Source organism: Parasteatoda tepidariorum, chromosome 1 (genome assembly GCF_982258835.1).
Source record: "Parasteatoda tepidariorum strain Cologne lab strain chromosome 1, Ptep-v5.0, whole genome shotgun sequence".
In the NCBI taxonomy this organism is placed as follows: domain Eukaryota; kingdom Metazoa; phylum Arthropoda; class Arachnida; order Araneae; family Theridiidae; genus Parasteatoda; species Parasteatoda tepidariorum.
Genome location: NC_141755.1, coordinates 27,064,884 through 27,084,498, shown reverse-complemented (window position 1 = coordinate 27,084,498; position 19,615 = coordinate 27,064,884). Strand labels below are relative to the sequence as shown.

General features: G+C 30.2%; 2 protein-coding genes across 5 annotated transcripts in view; one reads left to right on the top strand and one right to left on the bottom strand.

The window, feature by feature from the left end:
* LOC107450274 (phosphatase and actin regulator 2) overlaps positions 1–19,615 on the top strand; it is a 189,959-nt gene that overhangs the window by 6,235 nt on the left and 164,109 nt on the right. The gene's annotated exons all lie outside the window — the stretch shown is intronic.
* Positions 9,358–19,615, bottom strand: part of LOC107450275 (ectonucleotide pyrophosphatase/phosphodiesterase family member 3) — a 57,999-nt gene continuing 47,741 nt past the window's right edge. For all 4 annotated transcript variants that reach the window (XM_043041575.3, XM_043041576.3, XM_087160516.1 and 1 more), the window contains 7 exons: positions 19,377–19,464; positions 19,114–19,295; positions 17,366–17,548; positions 15,858–15,996; positions 13,328–13,532; positions 11,708–11,870; positions 9,358–9,563 (listed from right to left, as the gene is read on the bottom strand). In XM_043041575.3, the coding sequence (XP_042897509.1) occupies positions 9,423–9,563; positions 11,708–11,870; positions 13,328–13,532; positions 15,858–15,996; positions 17,366–17,548; positions 19,114–19,295; positions 19,377–19,464 (1,101 nt within the window). In that variant the 3' untranslated portion in view covers positions 9,358–9,422. The remainder of the gene's footprint in view (positions 9,564–11,707; positions 11,871–13,327; positions 13,533–15,857; positions 15,997–17,365; positions 17,549–19,113; positions 19,296–19,376; positions 19,465–19,615) is intronic.

Sequence of the window (19,615 nt, the reverse complement as noted above, 5' to 3'; positions counted from 1 at the left end):
GATAGAACTAGCCGTTTGTGCCCAGGGAAAAAAGAAACAATAACAAGAAGAAAAGAGAAAAAACAAAAACGTTATTTGGATGACAGTATGTTTAACTTGCATAAAATGGTCACAAAAGAGTACCTTCAACACTCAACTTTCATGTGGAGTCTGAATTTTTATTTCAATAGTCTTTACATTTTAATTTATTAATATTCAGTAAGAGTTACTTAAGAAATTGTACACCTAGGTTAAAAATGGATGTTTCCTTTCATAGCAGCATGATTAATCGGAAATATTTTATTATTTACTTATTAATGTTAAACTCATATCAGTTGTGCCCAATAATTAATGAATTAGTCTACATTGACATTTTATATTTTATTACATAAAATGTCTCCTCCGTTGACAAGGCAGAATTTAAAATATTTTAAATCTCGTAAAAAATAAAATAGAAAACTTGACCATTATTATAAGGACATATAACAAAAACAAATAAAGGCATTTATGTAATTTTTATCACTTTTTTAATTACTTTAATTTAAGAATTTTTTTTAGTCTATTTATACCTTACCAGTGAGAATGACCCATAAATGTTATAAAACTTAAAACTAACATTTTAGGAAAGTTTAGGGTTAAGTTGCTTTAAATTAATCATTTTATAAAATTAATACATTAATAATTTTAATAAATTATTAATGTATATATATATATATATATATATATATATATATATATATATATATATATATATATATATATATATATATATATATATATATATATATATATATATATATATATATATATATATATATATATATATATATATATATATATATATATATATCTGTTACGCTTTGAAAGCCTAAACATTGTAAGTTCGTAGTGTGGCCGGTGCTTCTTGAAAAAGATACAGGAAAATACGGGAATCATAATATAATTTTATTAAAGTAAGGGCCAGAGCCCCAGAATGACAACCTTACATGCTGGTGGATAGGTATAGAATAGCACATTTGACCTTGGAAAGAGGGTTTTTATATCTTTCTGGACAATATATTTAAATGTTAATAGGTCTCAGTAGCGTGGGACTGATCAATTTCCCAAGCTACTAAAGCCACATCATCACATTTTTTGAGATAATTAGATCAATATTATTACTTTTTTGTGGGAAAGGTTTTTAAACGTTTGCGCGTTGGATAAATGCCCTATTTAAGGATTATATTTAATATATAATTGTTTTAACATTACATAATATTCCCCCCCTCTGAAGAAAGGTCTGATCAATATGCTAGCCTATTGGTCAGAACTTCCCCCTTCACGCGATTTCAAATTAAAATTTATTATTTTTGGTATAGTGTCCAATATTATACATTTATAAGTAAAGTATTACAACAATAACATTTATATAAAAGTAACTAAATATTTCTGCATAACTTTGAATAACAATAATTAATAACTTTATAATAATTAATAATGATTATGTATATTTTTCCTGTTGAAAAGAATAAAAAATATCAAAACAACTCTAGAATATCTAAAACAAAATATACCATGACATATCTAAAATAAAAATAAATCAAACCATAATTTCACAACTTGTGAAAAGTTCTTTTCTTTAAATAAACTGGATCCATTGTTCGGGCCTAAATTTATTAAGTTATTCATCCATTTCAGAAGAAAAAAAAAGTTTATGTTCTTAATCATCATTGTTTCATTTTCGAAACAATTATTATTCATAAAGTCATTTAAATTCACTTATCATTTACATAGTTTTTCTTACTTTCTCATTAGTAATTATGTATTTTCACAAATATTGTGTAGAATTATTCACAACATATGACATACACTTGAAGAAATCAATACAAATAAAATAATACAAGTAATACAAATAATATAAGCGATCTAGTTTAAAATGTTTACTTTTCCACATAATAATTAAATTCTTCGATAGCATAAAAATTTACATACAAAGTGCATAATAAATCTTTGTTGAAAATGATATGCTTTATTCCAAAATAATAAAAATATAAGCGTTATCCATTGATAACAATTGATAGTCTAAGTTGGGTAAAATATTCCAAACTAGACGGGAAAAAAATAGGGTTTTAAGTTTGTTTACTCATGCTTGATCCTTAATTGAGGAGAAAACATCAGTAAAGAAACATTCTATGTGAGGAGTCCCACGGTTCAAAAAACCATTTCTATATATTACATTTGCAAAAATAAAATTTAGGAAATTTACCTAAATTTTCCGAAGTAACTCTCAAACATCATGTAATAAAAAATTCAGACATAGATGCATTAAAAAAAAAATAACGGGACTCCAAAAATAGGGGCAGAAAATAAAAATGAAAAACATATGAAAATACCAGCATTGAAAAGCTATTGTGAATTTTTTACATACAATTGAAACTGTTGACTTGGATAAAATTTCCTTAATTTGTTTACATGTACTATTTCTGATTCTTTCTTAGTGAGAAAATTAGGTTTATCAATTTCAAATGACACCTCATATAATTTCTTTAAAATTTTGTATGGACCAGAATATGGTGAACTTAATTTCCTTGTGTTAGGATAATGGAATTCTTCGTAAATTACTAAATCATTAACTTTAAAATTAGGTTCCAAAAAATTAGTGTCATAACGAATTTTGGTTTTCTTAAAAAACTCTTGGGTATTTTGAGCAGCTATTTTTCTTGCTTCATCAACTGGGGGATAAATATTTTGGTTTACAAGAGAATCACAAGGTAATTTTCCATACATTAAATAAGCAGGAGGAAATTGAGTTACAGAATGAGGGGTGTAATTATATTCATGTGTTACTTCTTCTAATAACTTTGTCCACGGAATTTTTTTAGAGTTTTCGTTGATTTTACATCTTAACCTAGAGATTATTGTCGCATTAGATTTTTCAACTTTTCCATTTGTTTGCGGATGATGAGATGAAGTCAATAATTGTTTAACATTATAGTTTCTAAGAAATCTTCTAAATCTAGATGCTGTAAATGCAGCATTACGATCACTTAAAATTTTATCTGGAACTTGAATTTGAAAAATTTGTTTTAAGCAATTTGTATATGTTTCAGTTGTTACACTTTTTGAAGGAAAAGTCCAAAGATATCGAGTAGCATGATCAATAACTAAATGCAAGTATTTTTTAGTTGAGTTGTAATAGTTGAGCCCTCCGACAGTATCAATTGATAAAATTTCAAATGGTTGCTCTGTAGGGGGCATACTTTGTAACAACCCAAATCTTTTTTGGTGAGATTTTTTGTTAATTTGGCAAGTTTCACAACATTTAACATAGTTAGAGATATCAATTATTATATTAGGCCAATAGTAGAAGGGTGAGATTAAAGCAATCATTTTTTTAATACCAACATGACCAAATTGAATATGAGTTTTTTCTAATATTTTTGTTCTTAAAGAAAATGGTATTACTATTTTATGCAAACCTTTTTTCATAATCGTTAACAAATCATTAATTGTTATGAATTTAGGATTACTTAGATTTTCATTTAGTTGTGCTTCTTTAATTTCATCATGAGTCACAACTGGATTGTTATCAAATAAACTAAAAAATACAGAATGTCTAGAAAGCATATCAGCTTCATGATTATTTTGACCCTTAATATATTTTACTTCACAATCATACATAGATAGTTTTAAAGACCATCTAAAAAGTCTACCTGTAGGATTTTTTATTTTCTTTAACCAAGTCAACGCGGAATGATCACTATAAATGATAAATTTATTTCCATGCAAATAACAATGATATTTATCTAAAGCATTAATAATAGCTAAACATTCCAATTCAGTAATAGAATAATTTCTTTCATGTTGAGATAAACATCTGGAGTGAAAAGCTATTGGATGCATTGAGCCATCTGGATGTTTTTGTTTTAAAACAGCAGCAATTGCTTCCTTTGAGGCATCAACAAACAAATGACATGGATAATTAGGATTATACAAAGTTAAAACAGGTTTAGAAATTAAAGACGATTTTAATTGATTAAATGAGGTATTGCATTCTACTGTCCAATTCCATTTAACATTTTTCTTAAGAAGATTATTAAGTGGCACTCTAAGTTCTGCATAATTCTTAATAAATTTATGGTATACATTAATACTACCAAGAAATCGTTGTAGCTCTTTAACATTTTTTGGAGGTTTTAACTGTCTAATAGTTTCAATATTAGCATTTGCCGGTGAATATTGACCTTTTTCTATTTCATATCCTAAAAATTTTATTTTAGTTTTAGCAAATTGACATTTTGAAAATTTAAGTTTTAAATTTTCAGTTTCACATATTTTAAAAATTTTCTCTAAATGATCTAAATGTTCTAAATAATTATCAGAATATATGATAATATCATCAAAATAGTTTAAAGCAAAATCAACTTTATGTTTCTGTAAAATTTGACGAATAGCTCTTTGAAAAATAGCGGGTGAATTTTTCCAACCAAACGGTAAACGTAAAAATTCATAAAGGCCAAAATTTGTTGTAAATGCTAATTTTTCTGTATCATTTGGATCTATTGTTAAATTCCAGTAACCACATTTTAAATCTATAGTTGAAAAATATTTAGCATTAGACAATTTATCAATTAAATCATCAATTCTAGGTACAGGTTCAGAGTCAGTTTTGGTTATCTGATTAAGCTTTCTAAAATCTACACACAATCTGGTTTTATTACCTTCATCTTTTTTGTAAACAAGAGTAACTGGGGAGGAGTATGGACTATAGGAGGGCTTAATTATGTTAGCTTGTAATAAATTATCTATTTGATTTTTAATTTCTGCATTATCTTTAACAGATGCTCGATATGGACGCAATGATATGGGCAGTTCAGAAGTTAACTTTACTTTAACAGGTTGAAGTTTTAAGTTGCCAATATCAAAATTATTTTTGGAAAATACATGATCATAACTAGATAAAAGATAATTTAACTTTACCCTATCCTCTTCAGAAGTTACAGGTATTTTATCCTGAAATTCTGAGGGTGGGTTGAGCCTATGCTCATGAATATTTGAACTATTGAAATTTCTCTCATCATAAAAATTATTAGTTTCTATATATCTATGATTAACACAATCATTTACATTACAATTCACATTTTTAAGATCAATTTTTTGTTTATTGTTGTAAAATATATTAGTATGATATTTATTTTTAGCACTATAATAATTATTAAACTGAGAAAATTTATCATATGAAACATCTTTAAATTTTTGAAAAACTCTAAAATTTTTAAAATCAATATGCAACTTAAATACTGATATTTCATTAAGACCAAGTATAGCAAAATTCAGAGGGGTGTCTATAAAGGCGCATGTTATTACTTTTGTAATGTTTCCTATTTTAACACTTACCTTTTGGAGGTTTCCCTTGATATTTCCTTGAAATTGCGAAATTAAAATCCTAGTAGAGTTCACATGTTTTTTTGATTGTCCTATAAAATGTTTCGGAATTATAGTGATGTTGGATCCTGTGTCCAATATAGTTAGTAAATTCTTATTGTTCACTCGCGATGTCACACATAAATAGTCATTTGATGGTCAGCTGTTGTTATTGCTGGGCTGCGGAGGCTGGGAATCATGCTGAGGTACTCCATAACGGTTAAGAGAATTCACAAACCTTGGCTGCTGCATTCTGTACTGATTTTGGGGAATCCACTGCCTTGGCTGCTCCATTCTGTACCGATGCTGGGGAATCCACTGCCTTGGTTGCTCATAGTATCTTGGATTATCATTCCAATTGTGTCGTTGGGTAGTAGGTCTATTGATGGCACTCTTTTCATTTTTTTCTAACTTTGAACACAACTTAATAAGTTCTTCAACAGTAGAAGGAGATGCTATACTCAGAAAATTACGAAATTTTTCTGGTACGTCAGCTTTGATGGATTCTAGCAACAGCTCCTCATCTATGCTTAGATCCTTCGACGCTCTCCACTTCTCTGTAGCATATTCAGAAAATGTCTTTTTTGGAGATGGCCTCATAGATAGAAAAAGTTCATACTTATCTTCTCTAGAAAGAGAAAATTTTTCTTGTAGTTTTTCCTCGAGTTCGGTCCATTTTTCAATTTCTATGCATTCATTAATGTAGAAGGTAAATAAGTCTCTTTTCAGGTATTCAGATATGTTATTTATTTTCCAGTTTTCTTCCAAATGTAGGATTTCACATTTTTTATTGAAATACTTGATCCAGTGCCGTAGCGAGCTTAACTCGCGCCCGGGGCACAATACCTTTTTAGCGCCCCCCCCCCATTCGAAATCCATCTAATATTATAAGTAAAATATACTCGCAAAGTAATAAATAAATAAAGTAGAATTAATAAAGTCATAGGCTCAAGTTAGGCATTAAATTTGAGACAAAAAATGTAGTTGAGAAATCAAGACTAGACTTTGAAATGTATATGATCATCTAGAATTAGTTCATAAGATACCTATTATTTATTTTACATATTTATAAAGAAATATTTTAAAAAGAAATATTTTATGAATATATTATTACAGTTTGATTAGTGTTCCTTTTTATTTACGAATTAACATTTATCATATTTCACTGGCACTAAATTTAAAATATTTTTTGCAGAAATAAATTATAATAAAAATAAAAATTATCCAACAATTTTTTTTGTTTTGCTGACCATTTGGCGCCCCTTTGTGAGTAGCGCCCGGGGCATGATGCCCCCCCTTGCTCCCCCCTCGCTACGCCACTGACTTGATCCAGTTGGGGAAATTATTTTTATCGTCACACGGAGAAATATTAACGCGTGCTGGAGCGTCCACCTGTTTTTCTTCAGAATCAGACATTATTTGTTTAATTTTTCTGTTTCTTAATTCCAAAGTCATCAAAATAAAGTTCTAATCGGTGATTAAAGCGAGAGGAAGACAAAACAAAGAGAGAAATAACTGTCCTCGTTCTTCTTTACCACACCCACGCATTCGAATTTCTAATCCAAGGTTACGAATCATTTAAGAAGCGAAAGTCGATTATCAAAAGATGTATTCCATTATTAAATTAAATATCATTTTCAGTTTTCAATAATAATTTTTCGCGACAGGAAACTATCACTGCCGACTTATCTGTTACGCTTTGAAAGCCTAAACATTGTAAGTTCGTAGTGTGGCCGGTGCTTCTTGAAAAAGATACAGGAAAATACTGGAATCATAATATAATTTTATTAAAGTAAGGGCCAGAGCCCCAGAATGACAACCTTACATGCTGGTGGATAGGTATAGAATAGCACATTTGACCTTGGAAAGAGGGTTTTTATATCTTTCTGGACAATATATTTAAATGTTAATAGGTCTCAGTAGCGTGGGACTGATCAATTTCCCAAGCTACTAAAGCCACATCATCACATTTTTTGAGATAATTAGATCAATATTATTACTTTCTTGTGGGAAAGGTTTTTAAACGTTTGCGCGTTGGATAAATGCCCTATTTAAGGATTATATTTAATATATAATTGTTTTAACATTACATATATATATATATATATATATATATATATATATATATATATATATATATATATATATAAACAGTTTTGATATTTTTGATTCCAAACCTTCAACCTTTGCTCAAATATTTTTATTTCGTCGATAAATGAAAAAATTCGGAAAAACAAATGGAAAAAAATAAACAAATAATCTACTTTTTCTTGAAGTTTTGAGTTTGGGTCAAGCTCTAAAACTTAGAATCTATTTTCAATGGTTTTATTCCATTGAAAAAAGTTCAAAAATTTCGATATTTATTTTTAAAAAAATACACTATCGAAACTTTTAAATACGCTTATAGAAAATTAGCTATCCGTTACATCATTATTATTTCTAGGTTTGACACTAAAACTAAGAATCTATTTTCTATGGTTTAATTCAAATGGAAAAATTCAAAAAAGTAAATAGAAGAAAAAGGAAGAAAAAAAAACGGATTTTTCTTTTTATGAAGTCTTGTGATTGGCTAAGAAATTTAAGAATGCATTTCCTATGCCTATATTCAATTGAAAAAATGATCGAAATGAAAAATAAGATTAGTAAAAATTTTATGAAAAAGACTCATAAAAAATTCATTTCATTACCCAATAACATATCAAACGTGGGGTCACTTAAGGTTTTTCTTACAAAATGATATCCAGCTCTAAAAACTTAAGAAAAATCATATCACCAGACACTTCTTAGTAGGTGTGAACTTTAAGGACTGAAAATTAACTGTGGGAACAAAAATTTAATCGACAAAACTTATAATATAGTTTTGTTTTGTAATTTTTTTGAAGTTTTATTCTAGCTTTAAAGTATGTCCAAGAATCAGAGTATATAATACTGTGAGGCAAATTTACTATGGTATTTGTCAAATACACTATCTACCAATTAGAATTTGGACACCCATGCAAATGACTATATCTACGGTCCTGAGATACGTTATGCCCTGGAGCCGGTATATATCGTGTAGGTAACAACATCGGCATTAGTCCCATTCAAGACGCGTCCCGCAGTGGACTGATCGTTAAGACACGGTTCCCAGCAGATCACCGAAGTCAAGTATCACTGGCTCCAGTCAGTGTGCGGGTGAGTGACCACTTGGATCAGTCCGCGTAGGGAGCGAGGGTGTGCAGTATTAGTCCTCGTTAAACTGTTCAACCGTAAAGTGCTCGACTTCACGTGCAGGTCGTCGGGCTACAGAAGCAGGGGAGCCATCCCCTCTGCAGAGGATCAAAATTGTGATAACATGTCTTCGGATCATCCTCAGGGATGTTTCCCAGACCGTCGCCTACAGCCCATGGTGCAGCTCTAGTGCGACGTAAATGAACTACAACAACTCATGCAAGATGCCTACTTCACTATTTTGGATGACAATGTGATTCCTACATTGTGGCAGTTTTACGGGGTGGACCCCTGTTACTTCCAGGACGACAATGTCTGCTGTCATGTTGCGGGGGGTCACCAAGGCTTGGTATGGTGAAAATGGGGTTAATCCAATGAACTGGCCTGCCCAGAGCCCAGACCTGAACCCTATCGAGAACCTCTGGGACGAGTTGGATCGCCGAATTAAGGGATGTACTACCCGTCCAAAATCGGTGAAGGAACTTATATGTCTTCTCCAAGGCGAGTGGAAGAAAATACCACTAGCCGTTACACAAGGACTTGTGGAAAGTATGCCCGAGGGTTTACGCTGTAATTGTAATTAGAGGCTCTACCAACTATTGATTATGAATAAAGTTAGTTTTTCTTTTCAATCACACGTGTACATATTGGTAGATAGTGTAGATTGAAAGCCAACTAATGCATTTCCGAACGGCTCGGAAAGAAATTCTCATCGAAACGATAAAACGAAATAAAGTATGATGGTATGGGTAAAACAAATACAAATAAAACAATAATAAAATTTAATAGAATTTTCATCATTTTTACATGGATTCAAAATAATATGATGGTTAAGAGACAGATCTTTGTGGCATTCCAGTTCTCAATCTGACGGCATCATAAACTGGCAAACCTGTGAAAAATGAGAGTCCAGTCAAATTTTCAATATCCACAACTCGAGCTGAATTCTTCTCGATCATGGCACTTGGAGACTAAAAGAAAAAAAATATCAATAACATTTTTATAGGTTTTGCGGTAGATAAATAATTATGTACACATTTAAGTGGTAAATAATCTAAATGATCAAACATAGTAGTGTCTTTAATTAAAAAAATAATATTTTTTATCTTTCATAGTCAAATAAAAAAGATATGAACGAAACTCGCATTTAATTCCCTTTCAAAAGTAATTTTTCTTAATTTATTTTCTTAAAAAAAAAAAGCTTCAGTGTACAGGGGTCTGTTTAGAAAATATTTGGCTCCGTTAACGAACCCTTCACAAAATATCTGTTTCATAAAAACAGACCCTTCACAAAATAATTTATCTATTAAGTGGAACCTTCACAAATTTGTTTATCTTCATTATTGTTTTGTTAATCGAATTAACTCCTTCCCCGGGGGGGGGAAGAAAGACGGTTCAAGACAAACTAAGTTTCCCTAAGTTTAAATTCCAAATGTAGTATTCTAAGAAAATATTTCTACTTTTACAAACATCGTGTGTGCATTCTTATTAATATTTTCTGTACATAAATAATTGATCAATTTATTTTTATTCATAAAAATAATTAATAGAATATTATGCAAATAAAAATTAATTTTTGGCAATTTCTTAAATAAAATATTATAAATTTAAGAATTATTTAAGTTTACTTAATGCGTAGCACATTAAAATTGCATTACTAAGTTGTGTCATTTAAACTATGCCAATTGAAATTATTAAAAATGTGAAATATTTTGTTCCCTTATTCGTCCGAAATGAATATTCTGTGTGTGTTTAGGCTAAATACCAAATACTTGTATGTTGCAGTTGCATCTCTAATTTAGTAGCAGCAATTGTTGAGCTGAATCTTGTATCTATTTACAATTTAAAAACTTCCTGAAAAGGCTTTTGGCAATTTTTGTAATAACAGGACCCTATTTGCACAAATTCACAAAAGCAGGACCCTGGTTGAAAGAATGCGACGCTTATTTTATATTCACAAATTATGAATAGTTTTTTCACAATTTCACAAAAACAGGACCATTCACAAAATGTCTGGAGAGATCCCTGGAGTAATTCTGCCAAAACCAATGCTTGCATCAGAGTTGCTTGAAGGTAAAAGCTAATTAATTATTGTTAATCATTTTGAAATAGTAATTGGGTAAAAATATTAAGATTTTTATATTTAATAAAACAATGGATTTTTAAAAAGTACTTAATTACTTAGTACTTAGATTTTTTATACTTAAAATGGAACAGAGCTGTAAGTGTTTCTTTGAAGAAAAAAAAGTTTCTTTTTATTATTCTTTTTACTCAATTCGACAATATGCACATTTGAGAAAATTTTCTTAAAAGTAAATGCTACTTTTTTCGAATTGACAAAATTATGAATGAAATAAGGTATCAAAAACTTTTCGACGTTTTCTCAAAACAAAAAGCCTAGACACGATTACTTATTTAATTTTCAATTTACTTAATTCAGATGGAATAAATGTTGCCTCATAAAGTAACCGTAGTTAATGCTTACTCTTGGAAGAGGTGTAAATTTAAAGAATAAGAAAGGAATAAAGGCGAGAATGTGGAAAGAGATAATTAAGCTGAGTAGGTACGGCAGCAGTTAGAAATGGTCAGTGTTTTCCAATGAAATCTTATTTAAATAAAGTGCGCTAATTAATACAATAATCATTGGTAGTGCGTTAATTATATTTCATCAATTCGCCCGTGTCATAAGAACGCGTTGCCCCGTCCTTTCTTCACGTACTCAGGACAATTTGCCGCGTTTTTGAAACTATTCTTTATGCACGAATAAAAAATTAATATCACTCAGAAATTTATGTCCAGTACTAAGACAGAGATTTCATGTCTTTAAAGAATTTTTGCTATAAACTAAATATGATACGTGGGTCTTATTATACTTTTAGGATAAAAAGACTTAGAGAATTTTTTGTTAAATATATAATCTTCAAACTTTAGTACGAGAAAAAGAGAAGACGAGGTAAAACTAAAGAAGGTACGCTGTTCCCTTCGGTCAACGTACTAAAGAACAAAAAATAGCTATATATCCCTTTTTTTTTAAAATTAAAATCAAGTAACTACATTGTTAGTTAAATAAATGTTAAAAAATTAAATTATTTTATATAAAAAACTGAAACATTACTTCACAATTCTGAGTAAATGGGTCATTTGGTAGCAAAAATCCTTTACTGTCCAATTTCGATGGAGGGCAATTTTTCAGAGAGTCAGAAGAGGTAGTACACCAAGTTGCTATTACAAAAATGTGAGTTGGTACAACTAATGATCCATACTTTTCTTTTAACCTTCTGTAAAGTGAAAAGGAAAAGAAATAATGAAGTCATTACTTAGTCGTATAAAGTATTCATATATGAATTTACAATTTAGACGAAGTTAGAGACATTCACTTCATTCTAGTCCAACTCATTTGACAAGAAACAATAATTACGATTAAGATAGGCAATAATTTGCAAGATATACAATAATTACGATTAAGATAGGCAATAATTTACAAGATATACAATAATTACGACACGCAATAAATTCGAATAATTACGATAGGTAATAGATATGACAGTACATATACAATAAATATGAAATATAAAATATGAATAAATATAAAATATGAAAAAAATTTGCAAATGCAAAATTTTAAAAATAAATTTAATTAAAACCATTGTTAACCGTCATTGTTTCAGAAATTAGAAATTTTAAGTGACATCAATATAAAATATATATTTTTTTACATTATTAATTCATAATTTTTAAATTTGATCCAATACAAATGTTTTATAACCTTCGTTGAACAGCCGACCCAATGTTTGGGTTAAGACTACTTATGTTCAACGTGGTAGCCTTGTAATTTTGAACTCAATCCAGATTACAAGGGAACTCCTGGATTGGGAGAAATTTGAATTCATGGAGGACTTTTTGATGGAACAAACCCGCATTTGCGTTACATAGAAAGACCACGAGAACATTTCACGGTTAGCCTGACGGCAAGGGGACTCTAACCCATGATCCGTCTACCACTGAGGATATTTTACGTCAGCACTGTGGTCGGTGTAAGCCGGATCTGGAATTCGTATCAACCAGCTATAGATGGGATTCGAACCCAGTTCACCTGGTTCGAAGGCGAGCGCTCTATCCTCTTTTACGATATAAAACGAAAAAGATTCTGAAATGCTGTTGCATCATAGTTTTAGTAATATGCCATTTCGCCTTTCAGTCGAATAACTTCAAAAAGATGATTTAGAAATATTTTTGCAAGTAGAAAATGGACATTTTTTGCCGTGATTACCAATTTTAGTTCAGAAATGGATTTATATACATCTTTAACTCCTCCAACAATTATGTTTTTCTCATGGTCCAAATCCGGCCTCTTGGCAAGAAACTCCAGTATCTTAATTCTCAAATTCTGTTAATGAATGCGGTGAAATACTTTTAATTTATCCATTGGGTTTTTAAAAAAACTCAGTAGTATTAAAGTAAACCGCATAATTCCGAAAATTCTACACAGTTATACGAATTACATATTTTAAAGATTTCAGTTTTTAAACCAGTCAAAGAAGTAAAATAACGTAATAACATGCTTTAGGTGCGCCTTTTAAACCTTTTATTTACCGCAAATAATCAGTCACCAAAAAAAAACTTTTTGTTGTTGTTCGGTACTGCAGACGATAATTTCGAAATCATTTAGAAAGTCATGTTTATCAATTTTCGGAGTGGCCTATAAGTAAAGCTTGAGTGATAAAGCAAAGCTTACATTATCTTTCCAAGAGATTGCTTCAGACCATTTGCAGATAAATCAAAAGCAGCACCCATCACTACATTCAAAGAGCCGCTTTGGGCAGCCCACCGATTAAGTATTCGGTTGATTTCTGTTTCCAGAGAATTTGTGTGATTCATTGACTTTGGAATAGAATTCGAAACATATAAAGCTTGTTCCTTTGTTGCAGATTTTGAAAAACCTGTAAAATGTAAATATTAAAATTAGTTAGTATTGCTTCCATTTTTTTGGGAAACTAAAATAATAATCAATAAAAGTTTATGGGATGAATTACAATCTTTAGTCATATATGTATTGTATATTATAGGTATAAAAGATTCTTTTTTTTTTTAGAATTTATTGATAATTTTACGTAATGATTGTTATAAAAATCGTTAAAATTATGTGAATGTGCCAGTTGTGGACATCCTTTGGTCAAAAAAAAAAGAAAAAAAATACTTAGCAATTATAAGGAGACACTCATCGGTACTTAGGAACACTTTCTTTTCAGAGAAATTTGTTACTTGGCAAAAATGAGAAAAATTTGGTATCCATGAGGAAAATCAAAGAAATTTTATTTAACTCTAGCAACACAAAAAAAAAAATTGTCAAAGCTACAGGTAAACGGCGTGTTTTCTTGTCAGCAGTCATCCAAAACCAATTTTTATGTTACATTTTAAAAGATAATAAAATTCTCTAGGCAGTTGCAGACACCCTGGGGAAAAATCACTTCAGGACATGTAAAATAATATTTATAAATAAAAACTTTTACACAATACTGATATAAACTACAGAAATAAATGTATCACTTTTTGTTTAAAAATTAAAAAAGCTACTCGGTCAGGCAGTTCTGGAGAAAATTGTTAACTGAAAGTTTCCTTGTTGAAGTTCCTTGGAGCAAAGTCTGCTCATAATCTACTTCTCAACTCCTGAACACATAAAGAATGAGTTTTACTTCGAAAACTAGAGAACGATTCTTCAAATATCATAGTATGAAGTATGCTATGCTATAAAGAGAAGAAAGATAAAACTCGGTATTTCATTATAGTACTTGAATAACTTATTTACGTAAATGGTAAACTTAAATATTGTCACTATGCTCTTTTATCGAAAAATTTCTTTTATCGCTCTACAACAAAATTGCTTTTGATCTTTTTCTTTCTAGCTGTCTTAAGCAATAATCTTAAGTATAAACTATCAGTGACTAAAAGTTATTCAGTCTTAGCTTCTTTCATACTGTTTCTTTTTCGGCATCAGCAACAACTTTTAAAATATAGTTTACCATTTAGGAAACTTCAACTATTATCCAATTTTTTATACATGGTTTCTTATTTTCTGAGTATAATGCTGCGTACAGTGCTTTTAAAAACAGCAGTTAACAATAGTAACCGTAGAAACTTTCAAATAATATCTAATTTCTAAATATCGAACTTTTTTCATTTTTTACTGTCACAGGGTGCGTAGCCAAATCTTTTAACAAAAATTAAGCACCTTTTAAGTATTTTTTTAAGCACTCAAAAAATATTTTTAAGCACAATGTAAATTGACAAAATGCAAAATAATTTTCAAAGACTTTACATGATCATGATAAATAACTAGAATTTGACAAAGAACTCTTTTCTTGATTATATTAGTCATTAAAAAATGATCAAGAGATTTTTCGGTTCGATTTCAGAGGGTGGAAAATGAAGCTTGAAATGGAGAATATCTTGCAAAATGCAGCAGAGTTGCACATGAGAGTGCAAGAATCTTACCGAACCCAGCTCACTAGACGCACAAGCGGACTCGCAAGTATTTCACCAAACCTGTAAAATGATTGGCGCTTTCGTGCGCTAAGGACTGACGGTATGCTGAAATTGGTCGAGGTTGAATGAATTCTGAAAACGTTGAATAGAAAAATATGAAAAGCACGTTTTTACATAATACGTGGCGAAAATAGATATTAACTTTCATAAATCTCATTTTCGAAAAAGGAAAATTAAGCACTTCTTAAAAACGTCCATTAAAAAAGCATTTTTAAGGGCTTTTAAAAACGGAAATCGAAAATACGCACTTTTCAGCACTTTTTAAAAACGCTACGCACCATGTTCCAATGTCCACCTGTGTTAACATTTCGTCAACTCAGGCATTTTGCAGGGCAGATTTGTTGGCCACTCTCTCGGGGGCACCATATTTTGTGGGCAAACGGTACTCCCACAGCAGGGAGAGATAGTACAGAGAATGAAAGAACATCCATGCCTTACCCGGGATTCGAACCCAGAACCTTGCATATTCAAGGCCAGTTTCCTGATCTCTACATAGTCGGGTCGGGGTAAATATCGAACTGGATAGGAACATTTCATTTGCAGTTATGCAATGCTAGAAAAAAATTAATCCTTTTAGCAGGACTGAAAATCCTACCATTTAAGTTGATAATTTTTTCTTATCTCATTCATTTTCTAACTGACAAAACTTTTTGATTAATATTTTTGGCTTATAAATATTTTAATCCTTTGTGGTATAGCTGATAAGTTTTTAGAATACTAACTGATGGGATAAAGAGGACGTTGTACAATTGACTTCCTTTTCACAACTGTGTTGTCATAATCACTACATTTTGCAGTATCAGCATTTGGTATTCTGGCATCAGCCGTGAAGCAAACATCACCCACCTTAGAAACTTCCTCCTAAAATAAATTAAATTAATGGATAAATTTTTTTTTAATTAAGGTATCCTTCTCAAACAGGATACAAATTCAGGTACGATACCTGATGTTTGCATGGTTAGGAAATAAAGTAAGCAAATCGCAAAAGAATTGTTTGGACTGCTGCAAAATTTATAGAATACTCTGAAATTCTTTTTATAATTTAATTCCTATATAATTCATAATTTAATTAATTTAATTAATTTAATTTAATTAATTTAATTTAATTAATTTAATTAATTTAATTTAATTAATTTAATTAATTTAATTAATTTAATTAATTTATTAATTAATTCTTTATAATTTAATTTATAGTATAATTAATGCGCAATCAAGAAATTTGCAGATGCGCTTACAAAAACAGTCAACTGTAGCTCACGGGAAGGTGTTTATTGTTCGATTAATATTGAATATTGATTCTATTAATATTGATTCTTATTAATATTGAAAGCATATTCGCTTTCTCTAATACGAACTACAAACGTCTATTTCAATCCGGTGATAATTGCCTGTCGACGTGTATAGCACGTCAATGTTTTTTTTCATTTACACAAAAGTATTTTTTGTACGTACGTAGGATTTCTTTCAAGCGCAAGTGGTTGAAACTTTTGTTAATTGAATAGAATATGCACTATTTAACATTATCATTTTTTTAAATTAAATAATATGAGTATAATTTGAAGTTTTTTAGAATGCTCCACATATTTCTTTATTTTAGTGTTCCGTGCCTTACAGAAAACAAAGTTATCTTTGCCATTTCTGTGATATGACGAACAACGAACGGGACAATTTCTGGGGAAAAACAAACGAAGAACGTTTTTCTTATTTCTGGGGTAAAACGAACGAGGAACGTTTCTTTTATTTCTGGGGTAAAACGATCAAGGAACGCTTCTTTTATTTCTGGGGTAAAACGAACAACGAATGTTTCTCTTACTTATAGGGTAAAACGAATAAGGAACGTTTCTTTCATTTCTGGGGTAAAACGAACAAGGAAATTTTTTTTTATTTCTGTGCTGTATTGCTTGCGGACGTGTACAGCAGGACTTTGGTGTTTTTATTTATTTATTTCTCTTCAACGAAAGCATGATTAAAAGCTTTTTTAAGGGAATAGAATAGGTATTATTTAATATTTAAAAAAAATTTTAAATATTAGGAAAGTAATATATTAAAGCATTTGCATTCATCCAAAATTTACACACTATTTTTATTTTAGAAATTAATTTTTAAAAAATTCATTTTTGCTTTTATCGTAACTTTAAATGATTATAATTTATCTCCGAATTCTAAAAATTAAATTATGAAAAGCTGTACAATAATATAAATTTATCATCTCTCAGAACATTGTTGTTACCTTCTTCTCGAGATTGAATGATGTCCACGAAGGTAATCTATATTTCAGATCAAATGCAATTATGTTTTCTTCATTATACATCATGAGTAGCGTTCTGTTGTCTTGTGCGCTGTATGGAACACCAAATGGTAGATGAAGATCTCGTTTGGAATCTTTATCAGTAATCTCCACTTGTTTACGAGCCTAATTAAACATTATAAACTCACTAATTATGTTATACACAAGGAAAAACTGTTTACAAATGATCAAATTTTAATAGTTGTGAAACACAAACATATCTATATTCATGTATAATTTTCAGTAAACGCTTAAAATGCAGAAATAGAATAGAGCTTCTGGTTCCTTCCTAAGGTTATGACCATTTTTTGTTGTCGTTGTTTTTGATACCAGGCTCTAACTTAGCACTATTTGCTATAGTTTTCGAACTTTAAGAAACCGAAATCTTGACAAAGAGTTTCTGCTTATCATTTACGTTTAAAAAAAGTTCCAGTACATTTTGTACTTTTTTATCGCATTTTTCAATGTAAACAAATCATAGATAACAATATTACGTTAAGTGTCTTAATTGCTAAGGAGAATAATTAAAGTATAGTCTAAAATATGCGCTTTTTGCTACACCGTTTACTTTATTATTACCGAATTATCGTAATTATTACGTACCAACTGCTAGTTGCTTTGAATGAGCTAGTCTGAGTTTATAGGAATGGACAGATGACTCGACCATAGAAACCATTTAATTGCCTTTAATAAACGAAATTCAAAGTTATTTTGTAGATTCGTGGATTATTTTACGGTTTAAATAAAATTCCTCTTTCAGATTTCAGGGTAGCATTTAGAGAATAATTCAGAGAATAATGCAAACTATCATTAATACGTTTGTTGTTGCTGTTGTTGACGTATGCCTGTTTAGGCAGATGGGGTGCGAATGTTCTTGTTTTCCAGTGGCGCCATCTATGACCAAGAATTCGACTTCTACCACACCATACGTCGCACCCGTTTATAGGGCGGACCCATTCATACCCATAGGGCGGACCCATCCATTCATTCCATCCATTAATATGTTTCAATGCATTTTTTACCATTTGTGTTGCTTTCTATACTCCTTTTACTTTGATGAATTACACTCATAATTTTTTAAACATATTACTGGATAGTGTTAAAGTGACACTCTAGTAAAAAATTAAATGAACTTCCAACAAATTTATAGAAATTCCCTACCTTAATTCCTTCTCGCTCCCGTGAAAATGACGGGGTGAGGTTTCGCCCTCTATTTCTAACTCCCGTGATATTTCCGGGCTGGAGTGTTCAGTAGTAATGCGCCAATAAGAATAAAACTAATTCATTTCTTTTGCCCGGAAAACATTTCATTTCTCAATTTACACACCAGATGGCAGTACCAGGATAAATGTAGATAGTTAGTTTATTTTAAACTAGATGTCAGCACCAATCAATTTTCAGAGATTAAAAAAAATAGGCACTTTTATGACCGTTTTCTTGAAATTAACCGATCGTTAAGGGGTTAATAAAGGTGAAAAGCTTCTACCATTGCAAAAGGACAATGAATTTCCTTTAATAAATATTTATTTAACATTTCATAGCTACATCCCCTATTTAAAGACATGAATATAAATATTAAAGCAATATTTATATTATGAATTTTATGATTAAAAAACGTTTTGTTGATCCACTGGTAGCAACCTTCCTTTAAGTTTCGGTTAACGCCTTACAAAAAAAAATAAAAAAAATACCTGTTTACAAGAACACTCTGCCGCATCGACTCGGAATTTATAATCTTGATTATCTCTTGGAACAAGCCCAGTAGCAGGTGGGTCCTGTTCCAGCTGAATTGGCAACTTTTTTGGAGATTTCAGAATTTGGTGTAAACTTCCCCTTGTACCATTGTTAGGTTCTGGTTGGATGTTGATCAGTTCTAATAAATAGAATGTCCAATAATCAATATCGAAAGAATTTCAGATAATATCATGAATATTTTGTTTGCAATCATATTTACCAGTCATTAATTCATACAACTCGGTATTGATGAAAGGCTTGATCTTGGTGCTAGATTTTATCGATGGACCATGAGCCATGAAAATAGACTGAAAAAATGTTTTAGAAAGTTTTGATTTTTTTAAAAATGTTACAGAAGTAAAAAGATTGCTTATTATAGAAGCAAAAAAAAGTAAAGAATGTCTTATAAGATATAGCATGCTTATCCCATACGAATATAAGAAATGTCGATTATCTTTA